At 40.3% G+C, this 17,346-nt stretch overlaps 1 protein-coding gene across 1 annotated transcript; it reads right to left on the reverse strand.

The window, feature by feature from the left end:
• Positions 1 to 1,237: 1,237 nt before the first annotated feature.
• On the reverse strand, positions 1,238 to 17,232 carry LOC122819704 (BRCA1 associated protein). The gene is made up of 13 exons (XM_044096643.1): positions 16,828 to 17,232; positions 16,498 to 16,659; positions 16,019 to 16,208; positions 15,006 to 15,195; positions 14,245 to 14,358; positions 12,977 to 13,125; positions 12,596 to 12,671; positions 12,372 to 12,510; positions 9,597 to 9,706; positions 9,416 to 9,505; positions 9,235 to 9,338; positions 8,193 to 8,332; positions 1,238 to 2,662 (listed from the first exon to the last, which is right to left on the reverse strand). Exons 1-13 carry the CDS (start codon positions 16,904 to 16,906, stop codon positions 2,433 to 2,435), a joined length of 1,773 nt encoding a protein of 590 aa, XP_043952578.1. The 5' UTR covers positions 16,907 to 17,232; the 3' UTR covers positions 1,238 to 2,432.
• Positions 17,233 to 17,346: the final 114 nt, after the last annotated feature.

Genomic DNA, 17,346 nt, shown 5'->3' on the forward strand with positions numbered 1-17,346 from the left:
ATGTGCAAAGCAGCATTCCAGCTGTTTACTGTAAACTAAATAACTGGATCTTCTGTCGGTTGGCTGGAGCAGGTAGAACCGGCGCGCCGGAAACAAACCGGGCCTGACATGTCTTCCTCTTCTCCTCCAAAAAAAAAAAAAAAAAAAAAAAAAAGTAGAACCTTGATGATGTAACTGAACTTTGTTGAAGCTTTTTCACTCTTCCTTCCCTCTTATTAGAACCGCATGTTTTATTTTTTCACAGAGCTTCACTCCGGAGAGGAAGGTGGAGAGGACCTGAGGGGGAAGTGGACTCACAGCCGGCTGTTAGTGAAAGTTTTATTTTTGATTTCTGATCACTGCTGATTCACATTTTAAAACAAGGTGTTTTTTTTCATACTTTGAAAACAGGTGTTGATACATCCTGTCTCCACGCATCCGGACCTTTATGTCTACGGGGTATATAAATAGAAAAGGTGTGAACCGTGTTTGCATGGAGCGTGATCTTCCTGCCCCGGCATCGCTGCCCGTCAGCTGGGTCACGCCAAGCATGCTTCACACAGACGTCGTCATGGTTCCCCTGCAGCCCGTGTGACATTTGAGAATCTATCAGAAGGAAGTTTGCGCGTCTGTGAGCCGCGGCGCTCGGCCTCTGTACACAGTTTACTCTCAGCAAGCAGCTGCGCATAAACTGTTAGTGTTGCAGTGGGAAGCAGAGGGATTAGTCAGAGATCCGCCGTGTCACTCAACACAACACAGAAAGTTGCACTTTTGACTTTGTTGCCGCTGAAACTCGACAAGAAGCAAATCTGAAATATTGTTACCTGACAGATGGCTAAACAAGTTGGTAAAAAAAAAAAAAAGTGTCTTTTTTTATCATTTGAGAAAATTATAAAAAAATAAATTAGGGCAACATGTTTGTTTTCTTAATGAATAATACAGCAAAAACACAACTGATTGTTTTCAGAGACAAAAAGAGGAAGTTTTTTTTTTTGTAAAGTGGCAGGTTGCTCTAATTTAGGAAACACTTTTTTTTTTTAAAGTGGAGCTAAAAGGAGAGGATCTTTATTATTTACAAAAAATGTTGAGATGTTAATCTAAAAAAAAATTAAAAAATTTTTATTATATATATAGAGAGAGAAATGTAAGAGGGGAAAAGCACAAGCAGGAAAAATATGTAAGGAAGATTTCTTTTTTCCCCAACACCCTGTGAACGCATCGCCTTTTCTAGTCAAATGACAGAAGAAAAAACCCAAAAGAGTATGACGAAAAAAACCCTTTGTATTTTAAAATTAAACAAACCATGATCAAAGAAATGCTTCATACTATACATGACAATAACTTAAGTGTTCTTTGTACAGTAAATACAAAACCAGGAGAAGATGACATTTTGTTTCCTGTGTTCAATCTGTCTGTTGGTCTACTTCTTTATAGCTTTTTCTGCAACAAGATCATATTTAAATCCAAACTGAAGTAGATTTTTCTCTATGAAAATAACATGCTGGGGCCACTGTAGATAAAATTAAAAAAAAGTCATAAAGAGAGAATTTCCACCACAAAATCTCAGGAATTTCCAGGTTTTCTTTCAAATTTTCTGAGTTTAAAAGACAAAAATTTACTAGAAAAAAGAAATTTTCTGAGAATTTCTTTTTGACGTCAGAAACTGAAATTTCCAGGTTTTTTTCCCTCTAATATGAAAATTTCGGAGGTTCTTTTCTAGCAAATTTTCAACATTTCTCTGAATCTCAAAATCTGAGTTTTCTGAAGGAAATTTACTCTTTTTTTTACCTACAACGGTTCTAATGTGCAGTCATATGCAGTAGTGCTAGTAATAGAGCAGAATAAAAATAAAAAATTATAAAAGAGAAAATCTTTACCATTTCTCTTTTTATTATTTACAAAGAAAATGTTGAAACTTTGATCTAAAAATAAAAAAGCAACACTGAGACAAAATGAACTCAGTTGGGCAGAAAGCTCATTTCGCTCACAGTGGATTACTGATCATAAAAAATGTATGAATATTACTGTTTAAATGTCTTTCCGTCTAGATTTTCCTGCCTTCCTGTGGAGTGTTAACACTGACTGAGAAATGTAAAAAAGAGAAATTTAATCTTGTTCTGCACAGTTCCTGCTTATCGACCTGATTTCACGCTTACGGGAAAATATGATTTCAGATAATTTTATCAGGCTTGTTTGAACTGCAAGCCCTTATTTAAACAGATAAAACACTCTATTTAACCAAAGCAGCAATACTAAAAGGAAACAGCTGAATCATCCCAAAATCCGTGAGATGTCCCACTTTTCCTTTTGAAAGCTACTTTAAAGTGGAACGTTTAGCTGAAAACATGGTTGCTGTTCTTGTCCAGCTGTCCTCTGAAGGAACGCCACAGCTCAGCAGTAAAAGACTTGCAGTAATGGTTCCTGAATGCGGTCCAGCAGATTGGGGCCCCTGCCTACTTCCTCTTCCTGCCCCGGCCTCGGCGGCCCCGCCCTGACGAGGGGCCCGCTCCGTCGGGGCCCAGGGCGCCGTCCGCCTGGCCGGCCGGGATGTTGATGTGGCCCTCCTGGATTTCGCTGCGGGCCTCGGAGGACAGCTGTTCGATCTTCTGCTGCGTCTCCAGGTAGAACATCACGTCTCTCAGCTGCTCCTGCAGCTCCGTTATCACCACGTCCTTTCGCTCACCTGCAGCACGTTTCAATAAAGCACAGGAACATTTTCTGTTTAAATATTAATAACAGACAGACTTTGGTTCTTTATTTATTATGGGAATTCTGCAGGTTTCACAAACTCAAATTTAAGACCTTTTTAAGACTGCTATGAATTAAATTTAAGACCCAAATCGCCACAGAAAACGACAAAAGAAAATTGTATATTTCATATAGTAGCAGTGCTGAGCTTACTTGCACAGAATAAACATAAGATTTTGTGGGTTTTTAACGGAGGTGAGCAAATATCGTCCAGCCAACTGGCTATAAATGGACACATGGATGCAAAAAAGCTCGCTAGTTAGCAAGGCTATACTAGCATCTAGTTAGCGGTAGCCTCGAGTTACAGAACGGAAGTTTGATGTCTGCATGCGACTCAAAATGTTTGAGTGACAGAAAAAACCCCTGGAGAAAAAAAACTACATAGAACATCCAAGATTAAACAGTTCTGCCAACGGTTTAATCTCGTATGTTTAGCTAGCAACCATGCTAATAGTGGCGATAATTAAACATGACAGAATTTAAGACCTGTGACTAACGTAATTAAGGTCAACTAACATTCTTTGTTTTTAAAGTAAGACATTTTAAGGCTTTAACTTCAGATTCTTTAAGACTTTTAAGGCTGTGTGGACAGCGTGTGTTAGCAGAGATATTGACTGGCTGGTCAGAAACCAGGAACAACTGAATGCACCGATTGACAGGTCACATTAACAAAACCCCTCTTTTAGCTAACGATGCTAACCATGCAAACTGTGCTGATAAGATGCTGAACTACGTACTCATTTACTCTGTTTTTAAAACAGTTGAACATGGATTCTTGATGCATCTTAACAGCATTCATCCTACAACAATGAGCATCATCCTAAAGCCTTACAAAATCTGGATATTGGCAATCAGCCATTCATTTCTGATCAGTTCTGATTAAATGGAGGAGTAGCAGGAATTTACAAAACCCCCTTTGCATATTAAGACCATTTAATAATGACACTGCCTCAGTAGGAGGGACGTCTTTTTATCGAATATGTGTCACCATGACGAGGACTGAGGTAGAACGGTGTGAGGTAAGACGGACGCTTTCCGTCATCATCCGAGTCACCAGAAGAGGAGGGAGCAGAGCTGAGTTACACTAAAGATTACAACTCACTTGGTTTTACAGAAATCCATAACAGTTAGTCATATTCTGTACATTAGCCTCTACTTCTGTTAATTATGACAAATTTTCACTTGCAGCCAACAAAAACACCACATTAAAGGTCAGAATCATTCATCAGACCAATAAAAAAAAACCCAATACTTTCAATACAGAAATGTGGATTTGATCAAAATGTGGTTTTTAATATGCTGCCAGAACACATATTCCAATTTTCTAAAGATGACTGTACAAATGATATTTGATGCAATTTTAACATACATACATAATGAAAAATTGGCTTCCCTATCTTCATACTTCAACTGTTTGTAGAGGGAAACATTTCTCCCCGTTCAGCAAATCTCATCGACATCTACAGTAAAAACAGACGGGATCAGAGAGGGGACAAAATCCCTTCGAAAGCCCCGGTTTGAAATCCCCGAACCAGCATTAACATCGAAATTATACTAGGAGAAAAGCTGATGTTTGTTCAGACAGTTTGCATTCCCCGTAAAAAAAACAAATAAAAAAACCCAAAAACTATTCGTGCAAAGTGGGAAAGTCCAGAAACCAGAGTGCTGCAGCTGGGCTGGGTGATGTACGTCCTTCCTGGTTTGATAAGCGGCACCTCACATAAGGAAGCTAACGGCCGACACTATCAGATCGAGGAAGGGAGTATTAGCAGTAGCACTGACCCTCCCACGGCCAGATGAGAGTCGACACACTCTCTCTGGTTAATGGGTGTAAGAGTGTGTGTGTGTGTGTGTGTGTTGGTCGACTAGAACAGAGAAATGTTTTCATTACAGAAGCAAACGTCAGTAGATGCAGTCGGTACTTTAGGTCAGTTAGCTAACCTGCCAAGAATAATAAGCACCGCCTCAATGCTAACATACACTTCAGCACATGCAAGGGAATCAAAGTGGTTCATGTTTCCACACAAACATGAGTTTACTTCTTAAAACTTTTAAGATTTTTTTTAAATGTAATAAAAGTTCTTTTGTAAAACAGATGACAGATCTGTGCAACCACAAACTCCTCCTTACAAATCGGTTTCGGTTGACCTGCTGGAGTCACTGGGGTGTGAGTGTGTGTGTGTGTGTGTGTGTGTGTGGTTTCAGAGAAAGCAGCAGGGATAACGTGACCAAAGGGGAGTGGCAACATGTCAGCAGAGAGGAATCTGGTATTTGGATAAAAAATATTCGGTCTCCTCCTCCACAGGTCAGGGTTTGCATCAGATTCAGCTGATCAACACGATTAGATTAGACATACTGGAAGATTAGAGAGTGACAGACGAATTGAAAAACCTATTCCCCCCCTCGCCTGTGGTGGCGCTGCACCAAGAACCACTGAGGGAAATGACACAAAAACCTCTGAAGAAGACACTGAGTTCAACTTCCTTCTTGATGAAATGTGAACAAAAATGGAGTGGCGTTGGATTATGGCGGTCGCAGCAATTTCTCCAGCTAGCGCTAGAACCCCACGTTTGTTTTGGTATTGACCCAGAATGCCCTGCGTTGTAGTCCACTTCCTGCTTTTGGAGCAGACTCCGGAGTTCACTTTAATCGAACCAAGACGATCAGTGTTTTGTTTTTTTTGTTGTTGTTGTTGTGCGTTAGAGTTTGATTACACATTCACACCTCCTCAAACAAACCGGACCGAAAAAAAGAAAAACGTAGAAGTAGTACTCCTATCTGTGGAAAACACAAAAACAAACCAACAGGGTTGTGTGTTCACTCTGTGTTTTTGAACACCCAGAATTAATCCGCACCAAGTTCTAATAGCTTAAATCCATGCAGGCCTGTCAACTGATCTAACAAAATCCAAATCCAAAAGAACCGTTTTCATGTCCGGTACATCAGACTCCCATTTTGCCAGGGATGTAACCCCACCCATACCAGCATGGATTCAGCTTGTTTCACAAGAATCTCAGCTGAGCACAGTGTTTTCCTAAAAAGACTAGAAGGCCATCACACCTGCTTTTCCTGTGTAGGACCCTTTGGGGGTGGACATGGGTCAGTTCCAGCCCACAGGGTTGTAGCTGTAAAACTCTCTCTGAAACATTCCTGTCACCGTTTCCACATCTATTCATCCATGTGTCACAGAACCAAAAACTAGAGGTCTTCTAAAGGGTTGTTTCCCAACCCTGGTCCTCGAGGCACACTGCCCTGCGTGTTTTAGGTGTCTAGGGAAAGTCTAGAAAAGCGCTGCAGCTGGGCTGGTGATGTAGTTTCTTCCTGGTTTGATAAGTGGCGCCTCACACGAGGAAGCTAAGGGCCACTCGGTCATGTGGAAACGCATGACCAAGCGTGCATTTCCACATTCTGTTAATAGCTGTTTATATGATTTGTAAATGACTATTGTAAATACAAATCAGTTGTCTTGGACATCATTTGTCTATTTACAATAAGAGATTATTAGCCTGGTGGGGGGCAAGTAAACACTGGGGGGAACCTTGTGTTTAGAGCCGCCTTTCATTAGTAGTAAGTGGAACCCTGATCAACATATTTGACGTGTGATTAATTTGATGATGACGTTTGACTAAACATAATGTTTATTCCTTGTTTCATAATTAGTTACTGTACTATGCTTTGAAGGTGTAAAGCACTTTGAACTGTCTTATTGCTCAAATGTGCAAATATACAAATAAACTTGACTGACTTGATTTCTAATGGACTGAAAACTCCTATACTTGCTCTAGAGTCCTAGAGTGGAGCTACAACTTTCCACTGGTTACTCATTTGTCAGCTCCTGTAAAAGAACAGAGCGCTACTGAATAAATAAAAACAATGTTTTCCACTTGAGCTAAATGATATTGGTTGAGTTGTGTTTTCACAGCCGTCCTGACAGATGTGTTTGGAGTATGACAGCATGCTGCTGCTGCTGCTGCTGCTTAGCAGGACATGAACGATCCTCACTCCTTACATGTTGGAGGAAAAATAAATGGCTTTCGAAGCTCATCCGAGGAAACCTGACATGAGCAGCAGGAGAAAGGTCGTGACATGGGAGTGAATACTCAAAGATAAGATTTGTGAGCTGCATGAAAGGCTTGTTTTACTTCTAAAGGACGACCTCCGACAACTCGGGCACAACAAAAGAAACATTGCGAGGCCATTATTTACAGGGAAGCTGCAGCGGTTATGAGAGGGCCATAAAGTCTAAAAGGGAAGGTCCCAATCCTCACAGGGTGGATGTGTAGAGAGGGAGCTTTGTCTGAACGCTTCCTGCAATAAAAACTCAAGAGGTCAAAGGAAAACTACCGGTATGCCAACTCACAGGTAGACTGCCCTCAGGCAGGCATGATGAAAACATTCCAGAGCTGGACGTAATAATGGTCAGACTAAAAAACAATGTTACTCCAAAGGGTTAGCACCTCAAGCTATTTATTCTAACAAGAAAGGAGAATCTGCCTCATAAAGACCCGTGTACTACTCATTCCTCCTCCTCTCCACCCACTTGCAGACGACCATCACACTCAGTTATAGCTGCGGCTCGCTTGTGTTGCAGTAATTTGCATCTCATTTGCAAATGTGACCACGTAAAGAGGAAGTAAGTCTCTGACAGCGAGAGCGAGTGTGTGCTTCTATATTCTGTCAAAAACAAATCATTCTGTTCCAGCTGGCATTTCTAACGGGTCCTGATAGAGGAGCAGCTGATCGGGAACAAACAGGACAACAATGAGCCAAAGAACTTATTTGATTATGTAAACCAGCCTAAACATTTCCCAGCAGTCATTTCTCCACGGCCCACCATTTGTTCCACAGAGAGAGAGAGATCATCTGAAAATGAGTTGATCACCCAGGGAAAAAATAAACTACGGCCGTCAATAGCCCCACTTTTGGCAGGTAGTTATCTTCCATCAGATCTCGTCAGTCACTCAAATCGTCGTGGAGGAAATTCCCACCGCTCTTCTTTACAACATCGCCTCATTCATTCTAATGTAAAACAATGTATATTATCTAATGACTGTAAATCTGTATTCTCTGTGTTCTCCTCCAGAAACAGACATGCTAACTGTTATTGGAGTCGCAGCAACATGTCCGCTAATCCGCGCATAGCGGAGCTAATCCTTCGTTTAGTGCTTTAGCTAACTTTGAAAACCATTAGCGCACATAGCTTCCCCTAAATAGAAGTTTCTTAATAAATTCTATTGCGCTAATTTGTTGTTTTGTAAACTTTTAGCTGAATAAAGTTTGACATCTTTGTTGAAGTTTTGGTTCTACACTGTTCTCCAATCCCCCCCAATAGGTTTATTTCTAACAAGAAACATACAGGGACAAAATAAAGCAAAGTAGAGAGCAAGATATAAACATAAGTACATGTAAATTATAATGTCAAATTAAATGGGTGCCCTAGGTGTGGACGACGCTCCATGACTTACCGCTCTCTTTTCCTTTGCGTTCCTCCTCGGCCAGCTGGGCTTGCAGCTGCGTCTGATTGGCTCTCAGGCAGCGGTTCATCTCCTGCTCCTCCTTCAGCTCCTGGCTCAGCTTCAGCACTCGACCGTTGAGCTGAGAGCACCTGAAAGAGCCCGACGCGTAAAGAAAACAAGCATGGCTGGAAAAGAGCCGTTTTCCTTTAACACTATGATTAACAGCAGGACTTTATGCAATCCAGGGAAACAGCAGTCAGGTTAGAGAAGATATCGGCGTTTCTTTGGAATTGACAGATTCCTTTAGTTTCTCAGTAAAGACACACATTTACACTGAAATGTGTGTTTTTGTAAGAAGTGGAGCAGCAGCTGAACAGTCACAAAACCATGGCAACAAGATACAATAAAGTGCTTAGTCATGATGACTCAATTATTGAAATAATCCATTAATTGTTTATTGGAAGAACGACACACTCAGAACTGTAATTAAGCTAAAACTATACAAAAATACATACATTTTCTATTAACACTAAAAAAAAAAAAAAAACTTGTCTGTAAAAATATTCTACCTGAAACTTCAAGTGGCCATTTTAGTTTCCCCTGGTTCAAATTCTGTAAAAAACTTCTAGCATCTTATGCTGTCTAGCTATTAATAGGTTAATCCAAAAAATAACTACCAGATTATTTCTACACTATATTGATGTTTAGTCCAGCAGAAACGTTCAAGCTGCAGATTCATTCTTTGCTACAAATGATCAAGTGTACAATAAAGTAACTGCATTTTAGGGAACTAAATGTCTATTTTCTTATTTAAAAAATGAATTGAATGTTTATTTGCATCTTTTATGTAATTCTAATATTATATAAAATAAACTTAAGTAATTAAATTAAAAAATCTGCAGTGTGCCAATTTTTTTATCCGATTAATCGTCAGAAAAACTGATTACTAATAGTTGTAGGCCTGACGGCGTGAGCTCACATCATACACACACACACACACACCCACACTCTCTCTCTCTCTCACTCTCCCCATTTAAAAAGACAAACCTACTTTTTCTCTAAGCTCTGCTTCTCTTTGCTGATTTCTCCGAATCGCTGCTCCAGGTTATCGCAGCGCTCCAGGGTCTCCTTAAACTTCGCCTTCATGTTGTTGATCTGAGAGCAGAATTGAAGGGTTTGGATCCAGAAGTCAGGACCTGACACGACGCCACGACGCGTTGCTGCTTCCCTACCTCATCGGCCGTCTCCTTCTCCAGATGAACGATCTTGTTCTCCCAGTAGATCCTCTGGGAGTCCAGCTGGCTGGTCAGCAGGTAGGAGTACTGCAGATGGAGGCGGATCGTTGGGATCTGTCTTGGGCTCATTCAGGGGAACCGAATCTCATCTAAAAAAAAAATTAAATCAACTGCTTACCTCCAACTGGAGAGCATCTATTTTCTCATCTTGGCAAGTGTCTCCTTCGCACTCGAACTGCACCATCTTCCCGTCGGTCTTACTGGCCACCAGGCGGTGCACGTAGTTATCTGCATCACAAGAGTTACACAGCGATCGCTACAGGAAGGCTTTTCTCTTTTAGGCAGAAACCCCTAGGAAAATCATCGTCGGGACAATTGTTGATCCTCCTAGCGGTTTAAAAATAAATAAATAAATGTAACTCGAGCATTTTTGAAATTCGTTCTCAACTTTTCTTCTGTTGGTCAGAAATGGCTGATTGCATGACACCATGTATCTCTGGGTCATTAGGACCCATTTCTGTCTCACCAACAGAGTAAGAGAGCAGGATGGAAGGAGAAATAAAAAAAATAAATAAAAGAACCCTCTCAAAATTTAGTGAAGAATGGGATCTTGGTGTTATCAAGTCTCTATGACAACCATTGGAAGCTCCTGTATGTGCCAAGTGGAGCAAGATTAAGATTACCTACCATCATAAATGTAAACATATTGAGTTTGCAAAACTCTACTGAGACTTTAAGTGGAACTGTGATCTTTGGTCAGTTGGGGCTAAGGCAGGAAACTCTGCCCACATCAGGCGCTTTTCATGGCCGCCCAGTTATGAAACATAAAAGAAATGAAACATAATGAGCTGAAACACCAACTGGAAGCTAAGGCTGTGCAAATTACATGTGGTCTTTAAGACATTAATAATACAGTAAGGATGAAATTACTTATCGGCTCAGTTGTGATTAATCAATTCTTGAAATAATGATCAACTAATTTAGTGATCAAATAATCGTTCATTGGATAATAGTCTAAAAAAAGGTCATTTGCTGAGAAAACAACACAGTTACAGCAGTAATAAGGGCAAAAGTCAACAAAATATAGATACATTTTGTATTTAACATAAAAAAACTTTGTAAATATGTTCTACCCAAAACAGAACAAATTCTGTGAAAAGTAGGTTTTTAGCTGTAGAAATGATGAAACATACATTAAAGGAATGTGTCGTTATTGGATTTAAGACAATCAAATATTTGTTTAACTATTTTTAAAAAGCAAAAAAATGATATACATTTTAAATATTGGACAAAATAAGCTTAATGAAAGAAATGAAAAACCTGCAGAATGTGGCAATAATTTTTATCCGATTAATCGATTAATCACCAGAATAATCGATAAGTAAAATAATCGCTTGTTTCAGTTTAATAAATCTGCAGAATGGAAGAGTAAAAAAAACATATTCGGCATTTAAAGTGCTGAATATGAAAATATCCACTTTATATCAAGTGAAGCAACGGGTTCACTGTTAGTTTGTTTTAATCCCAACTTGTTAGTTTGGGTTGAACCGGTAAGAACTGATTCATGTTTGTGGCAGACAGGTAAGAAAAACAGAAGCTGGACTATAATGGTGAAGAATGAAAAGCCACAGATGTTCTGTAAACAGGTCAATAACTATGAGAAATGTTCCCTCTAACAGTTTATCTGGTGCTACTGCTGACTTAGTAGCAGCTCCTTATGTTTCCACCAGATCAAGAAAATCAAGACACAAACTCAGCACCAGATCACTACAGGAGCAGAAACACGAGGCGGAGCCGCAGGGAACAGCAGCCAATCAAAACGTTGTAAATACCATGTTCACATCTGTTTCTTTATTTTAAAATTTAAAAAAAATCTAAAACAAAATCTCGAACAAAGAAACCCAGAAAACCCACGTCTAGAATCACAACCTAGATTAGCATCAGAGTCGCGTGAGCTAATGAGACTCAATTTCTAGGACTTAATCGGATCTCAGTGAGTTTTTCTCACAGAGTTCAACGGGTCAACAGCTGATTACCTTCCACCAAATCCATAACAACCGTTTCCCACTCGGTTCTTCAGTGCCTTTGGTCTTTAAATATCACCATGGGGTTTTAAAAACATTTTTAAAGACTCTTCATACTCTGGTTTCCAGCTGCTGGAGATGGTAAAGTTACAAGCATGGCTGGTTGTTTACACAGCCTTCAGAAATTCAACTGAGGATATTAGAGCGTCTGCTAGCAGGGAATAATAACATGTGTGTGTTTAGAGCTGAAACTGTTTAATCAACTATTAATTGATTAAACAGAGCTGGAAATAAGCCAAAACTAATTACATTTTCAGTTAAAACTCTGTCTGTAAATCCCAAACAGTTTTAGTTTCACCTGGTTCAAATTCTGTAAAAAAGAAAAATTATAATAAAAATCTTTTATTTATTTCATCAGTTAGTATATTTTTAATATAGTCTAACAAAGGTCTTAAGTGGTTAATTGAAAAATCTGAAGAATGTGCCGATTTGTTTTATACGATTAATCAATTAGTCGTCAGAATAAATTGATAGTGCAATCGATTACTACAATAATCGTTAGTTACAGTCCTACTTGAGTGGTTAAATGTTTTCCACTATGATTCTGCACCTAGACAGAATAAAGCAGAGGGAGGACATATAATGAGTAATTATTTATAATGCTTACAATAATGATGTGAAAATAACAAAAGAATAATAAACTAAAATCGCATGGAGCTGTTGCCCTGTTCTGGTTTACAGTTTATCTGGAAGTTAGTAATTCCACTCTAGATGAAAACAAAGATTCCCTTTTTGACATTTTTAAGGTTTCTTCTGCCCCCTTGTGGACAAAATTCATTACAGCAACAACAGAAATGGTTCCCCATCGATATATTTGCAGTCGCCGCCCCGTTTTCCCACACAAACCCAGCCATCAGGAGCGCGGTTACCTCCAGCGTAGTCCCACACACGGTGATTTGTGAGCTGCATGGCGTAGGTGTGCTGCGTTTCCTCAAAGTGCTTGTAGGCATGCCGACTGACGTAGCGCCCGCAGCCGATGTGCCCGCAGATCAAGCAGATCCACAGGTTCTGCAGGGGGAAAAAAACAAAACACAGGACAATTAAAAGAAAAGAAAAGTTCAATAAACAACATCAGTCAGTTGTGATGGGCCACCTCCTGCACGCCGCACTCAAAGCATTTGTTCTCTTCCACCGGCTCTGGCGTCTGACAGTACCGACACACCGGACACCTAGAAAACACACAGCGCACTCAGCTGAGGTCAAAGGTCCTTTGTGAAACAGAAAAATACACACAGCAGAACAAACAGGTCACACAAAGCTGAGAGACATCCAGAACCACGCAGAAACACGAAGCAGAGACAATCAGAGAAACGCAGCCCACCGGCACCGAGAGAACGGACTGAAGAACAAACATGGAGGACGGAAACAAAAACAACAACAAACAAACAAACAAAAGACAACAGCTTCCAGAACGAGACGCTAACCAAGTGTTACACAACGTTTCGGAGAAGGAAGGGCTGTGTGTTGGACTCACGAGGCGTCTTCCCACCGCTGGAGGCACTGGCTGTGAAAGCTGTGGTTGCAGAGGGTGGTGAGGACGCCGTTGACCGACTCGTCCATCCTCTCCAGGCACACGGTGCACTTCGGCAGCTCGGTCAGCTCCATCACCGGCAGGCTGGCTCCCTGCAGCGGAACAGACGGGGAAGAGGAGAAAGATGGAGGAATCAGTGGAAGGAGAAACCAGGAAAGGTTAAAGGTCGGGGTTGAGACACTAGTAAAGACTAACTTTGTTTGAAGTAAAGCTGAAATGTTCAATATGGGAACAACAAATTCATCTGGGAAAACAAACAAAAGAATGTTGAGACAAAGTAAACTATTCCAGTAACTATTTCACTAAACGATAATGTTGTTGCTCTGAGGCCATTTTCAAGTATCGACAATAATGCAAGTTGGCTCTCAAAAACAACGTAAAAAAAACTAATTACAATAAACCTTCCAAATGGTTCAGAAAGTGCAATTAGGAATTCTAAATATAATGTAAAGTCAATAATCAATCCGGCTGCTGCTCAGAGCACAAAGCATAGAACTAGACTGAATAGATCTGCCCTTATAGCTGGGGCTCAATGTCACCGATACTTGATCTAGTTTTTTTTGTTTTCTTTTCAGTTTCAGGACTGATACAGATATCAATATCAGATCGGTGCAGCAATAAACAAAATGAAAATCATTTTTAAAAAACCACACAACCAAACCATAAATAAAATGGACTGACACCAAACTAGACAAATTAATTATCATTTGAACTCTTTATGCGATTGATTCTGTGCTTACTGGAAAAAATTCCCAGAAACGTTGTTCACCTGCAGCCAAGCGACTCTCCCACGTGGTTCAGTGATTAAGGTCGAGGTCGGAGGTCAAGAAGTAGCAGAGCTTACTTCTTGTTGTATACATTGTTGTATACAATCTATACAACAATGTTGTTGTATACAATGTTGTATACAATGTATACATTGTATACAACAATGTATACATTGTTGTATACAATGTATACATTGTATACATTGTTGTATACAACAATGTATACAACATTGTTGTATACATTGTATACAACAATGTTGTTGTATACATTGTTACTAATGTATACAACAACCAATGCATGTCTGAGCCGTCTGTCTGTCCAAACACGCATCACCTTAAAGTGACGGCTCACTAACAGACCTGTGAGCCTCTTGCCTTGTGGGAATTTGTTCTTGGAATTAGAGCAAAGCAACAGGTTCAGAAGGAAACGACAAGCATTCTTACATCCTCAGACTTTATGACCTCCACTCGCTCCACGTAGACCAGCTGGCACACGGCTTCCTCGATGGAGTTGAACTGGCGTCCGTTACAGGCCGTGTAGAAGCTGTCGGCGTCGCCCTGGGAGACGCAAAGCAGACGGCGTGCTGAGAAACGGTCCAGTTACCTGGAGCGGCAGAGGCGCTCCTGATTGGCTGATCCAACTTTCAGAATGTTAATAATGCTCACCAAAATAAATACAAATAGAGTAGTAGTAATAGTAGTAGTAATAGTAGTAGTAATAGTAATAGTAATAGTAGTAGTAGTAGTAGTAGTAGAGAAAGGGCAGTTTCCCGGGAAACCCGAAAGATTTAGGATACAAATCAATGTTTTACAAACATTGTGCCTTATATTAAACTCATAGGCTCATATGAAGTTTTTTTATTGTTACATTGTTACTAATGTATACAACAACCAAGTATATGAAAATGCAGAGATCATTTCCATTTGGAAATTAGGGCTGAAACTAACGATCATATCAGCTGTCAATTATTCTGACGATTAATCGGTTAAACTGGAATATTCTGCTGGAATATTTTCTTTGCAATGTTATATTACAAGAAATACATTTAAATGATGCAAATGCTAAAATAAAATTTCTATTTAAATGAAAAAAATAAACATTTTATTGCCTCAAAGGCAACAACGCGGCAACAATGCTTTGCTAATTTGTTGCATATTTCCTGGATTAACCCATAAACAACCAGACAGCAAAAGATTTTCAATACCTGAGAGGAGAATTTGATGAGAACCATGTACTGGTTGGGAGTGGAGTCCCGTATGATCTTCATGTGCTCCATGACGTCGTTAAACGGAGCCATGAGCTTCATGAGGTCGTGGCTGGTCATGGTGGCCGGCACGGTCAGGATGCACACCATGGCGCTGCGCCGCACGTCTTCGGTCAGCGACGTCATCTTACTGCGGCCAGGTTGGACAAAAAAAAGGGCGTTTTACATTCACAAAAAGATTGATTTATTTATTTCTGCTGTATTAGTAGTAATTAAGTAATTAAGGAGAGCAGCAGGACATCCCAGTTCACATCAGGCTTAAGGGTTAACAGATTTGAAAAACTTGAATATCCAGAGTTCTTACTACCTCACAATCAATTAAAACATAAAATACAAAAATGACACATCAGGCATGAATTTACAGGAAGGAAAGACATGCAGGAAGAAGGACACAAGGAAAAAACAATGTAAGGAAACAAGATATAAAAAGGAAAGAGGGAAAGAAATAAGGAAAAAATGAGGAAACTAATAGAAGCTATGAAAAAACATTAAAAACTAAGGAAAACAGAAGGAAACAAGAAAGGCACTAAGGAAACAAGCAAAGAACTTAGGAAAGAAGAAAAAACGAGCAAGGAACAAATGAACAACAGAAGGAAACTAGGAAGGAATTAAGGAAAGGACAAGACAATTAAGGAAACAAGCGAGGAACTAAAGTAGAAGGAATCAAATAAGAAAAGAAGAGGATGGAAATAAGAGAGAGAATGAGGAAAAAGAAAGGAGAGATAAAGGTAAGATGGAAGGGAAGATATCAGAAAGGAAGAAAAAAGAGAGGAGCTGTTTAGACAATGGGATACTGGACTGGAAATAAAATCCCTTCTCTTTTCTTTCTTCCTCCATAGTTATCCAGATCTGAAAAATACTGAAATTGAACTCCATCGTCTTCCAGACTGGAGGCAGACGGACCCCAGTATCAGTCTTCAGAACGTGTCCCATCAGAACCCACAACGACTCACTTGGTCTTGTAGAGGTGCATGATGCCATGGACGATCTCCACCGACGGATTCCCGCTGAAGAAGGAGATCTGTTCTGGTAGCTGCTTGGAGGGCGAGTCCGGAGCCGTCTGCGAAGCGCCGCTGGTCTCCTGGGAAACCGGCGTCTCCGTCTGCGCACTCTGAGGACTGCTGCTTCCTTCTTCACTTCTTGCTGCACGAGGAACGCAATGTTAGCTCAATCAGAGGCAATGACCATGGTCTGCCAAAAATCATAAAGTGTGATCAGTTCTAGTTCTAACGTTACATAAACACACTTTTTGTGTTGTGACAGAGCGCAATACTCTGCTAAAACAGGCCACAGTTACTATCACGTTTCCTTCATAGTGTACACACGGTCTCTAACAATGTTTAGGTTGGCGGTGTGTGTCAAGGTAACATCTATTAAGGTGAAATTAAGCACAAAAATGTGTTCCCAGTTCTTCATATGTATAAAGGCTTACCTGAGGCGGGCTCATAGGTTTCTATCACCATGTCCCCCACGGCTCTGCTGCCCATATGCTGGTGCAGGATGGCTGCTCTCTCCAGCTCACTCTTCCCACTCAAGGCATGTTTGGCTAAACCGAGACTTTTTTCCCGGAGCTCCTCCTCGGACATGCCTTCAACTAGAGGTGAGACAAACGGCATCATCTCGGCACAAAACCCCTCAACATTAAACCAGCACAACCAGCCAGCGAAAAAGCAGCGAAGCAGAGCTGCTTTTACTGTCACTGCTGGTTAGTCTTTAGCTCAACACTAACTTTCAAAACAGAAGCTCGGAAATGCTCACTTACCAGCAGAGTATTGAAAACCTCGTGGAAAAGGAGACTGGTCGGCTATTTCCAGACGGATAACAACCAGCGAAACACTCATGTGTTAAAAGGGAAAGAAAGCAGTTTAACAGAAACAAAAACAAACAGCTGACAGCTGAGCTAGCTCCACAAGGCTAGCTGGATGACTAGCAGTTCACTTTGCGCCCCCAAAACTATCAGCGTAGAGCCAAAATAAAAAAAAAGAAAATAGATCGAATATCTTTTTTAGTTCAGAAAAACAATATCTTAACTTCCCTGCTTTTAAATGTAAACATTATATTAGTGTTATGATGTTCAACTACCTAAACTTCAGCTAGGTGGTTTAATGCTAAAGGGATCCAATTCTTCCTCTACACCACAAAGAGCTACGGAATGATTTGGTGCCCCCTACTGGTAAGGACGAGTAATTATAACATACTCAACTCAAATTCGCTCGAGAAAAAAGAAACAAATCACTCCTAGAAAGTTGCTGGGGAAGGGAAAGGGAGGTGGAGAAGAGAA

This window comes from Gambusia affinis, linkage group LG17 (assembly GCF_019740435.1).
Source record: "Gambusia affinis linkage group LG17, SWU_Gaff_1.0, whole genome shotgun sequence".
Lineage (NCBI taxonomy): Eukaryota > Metazoa > Chordata > Actinopteri > Cyprinodontiformes > Poeciliidae > Gambusia > Gambusia affinis.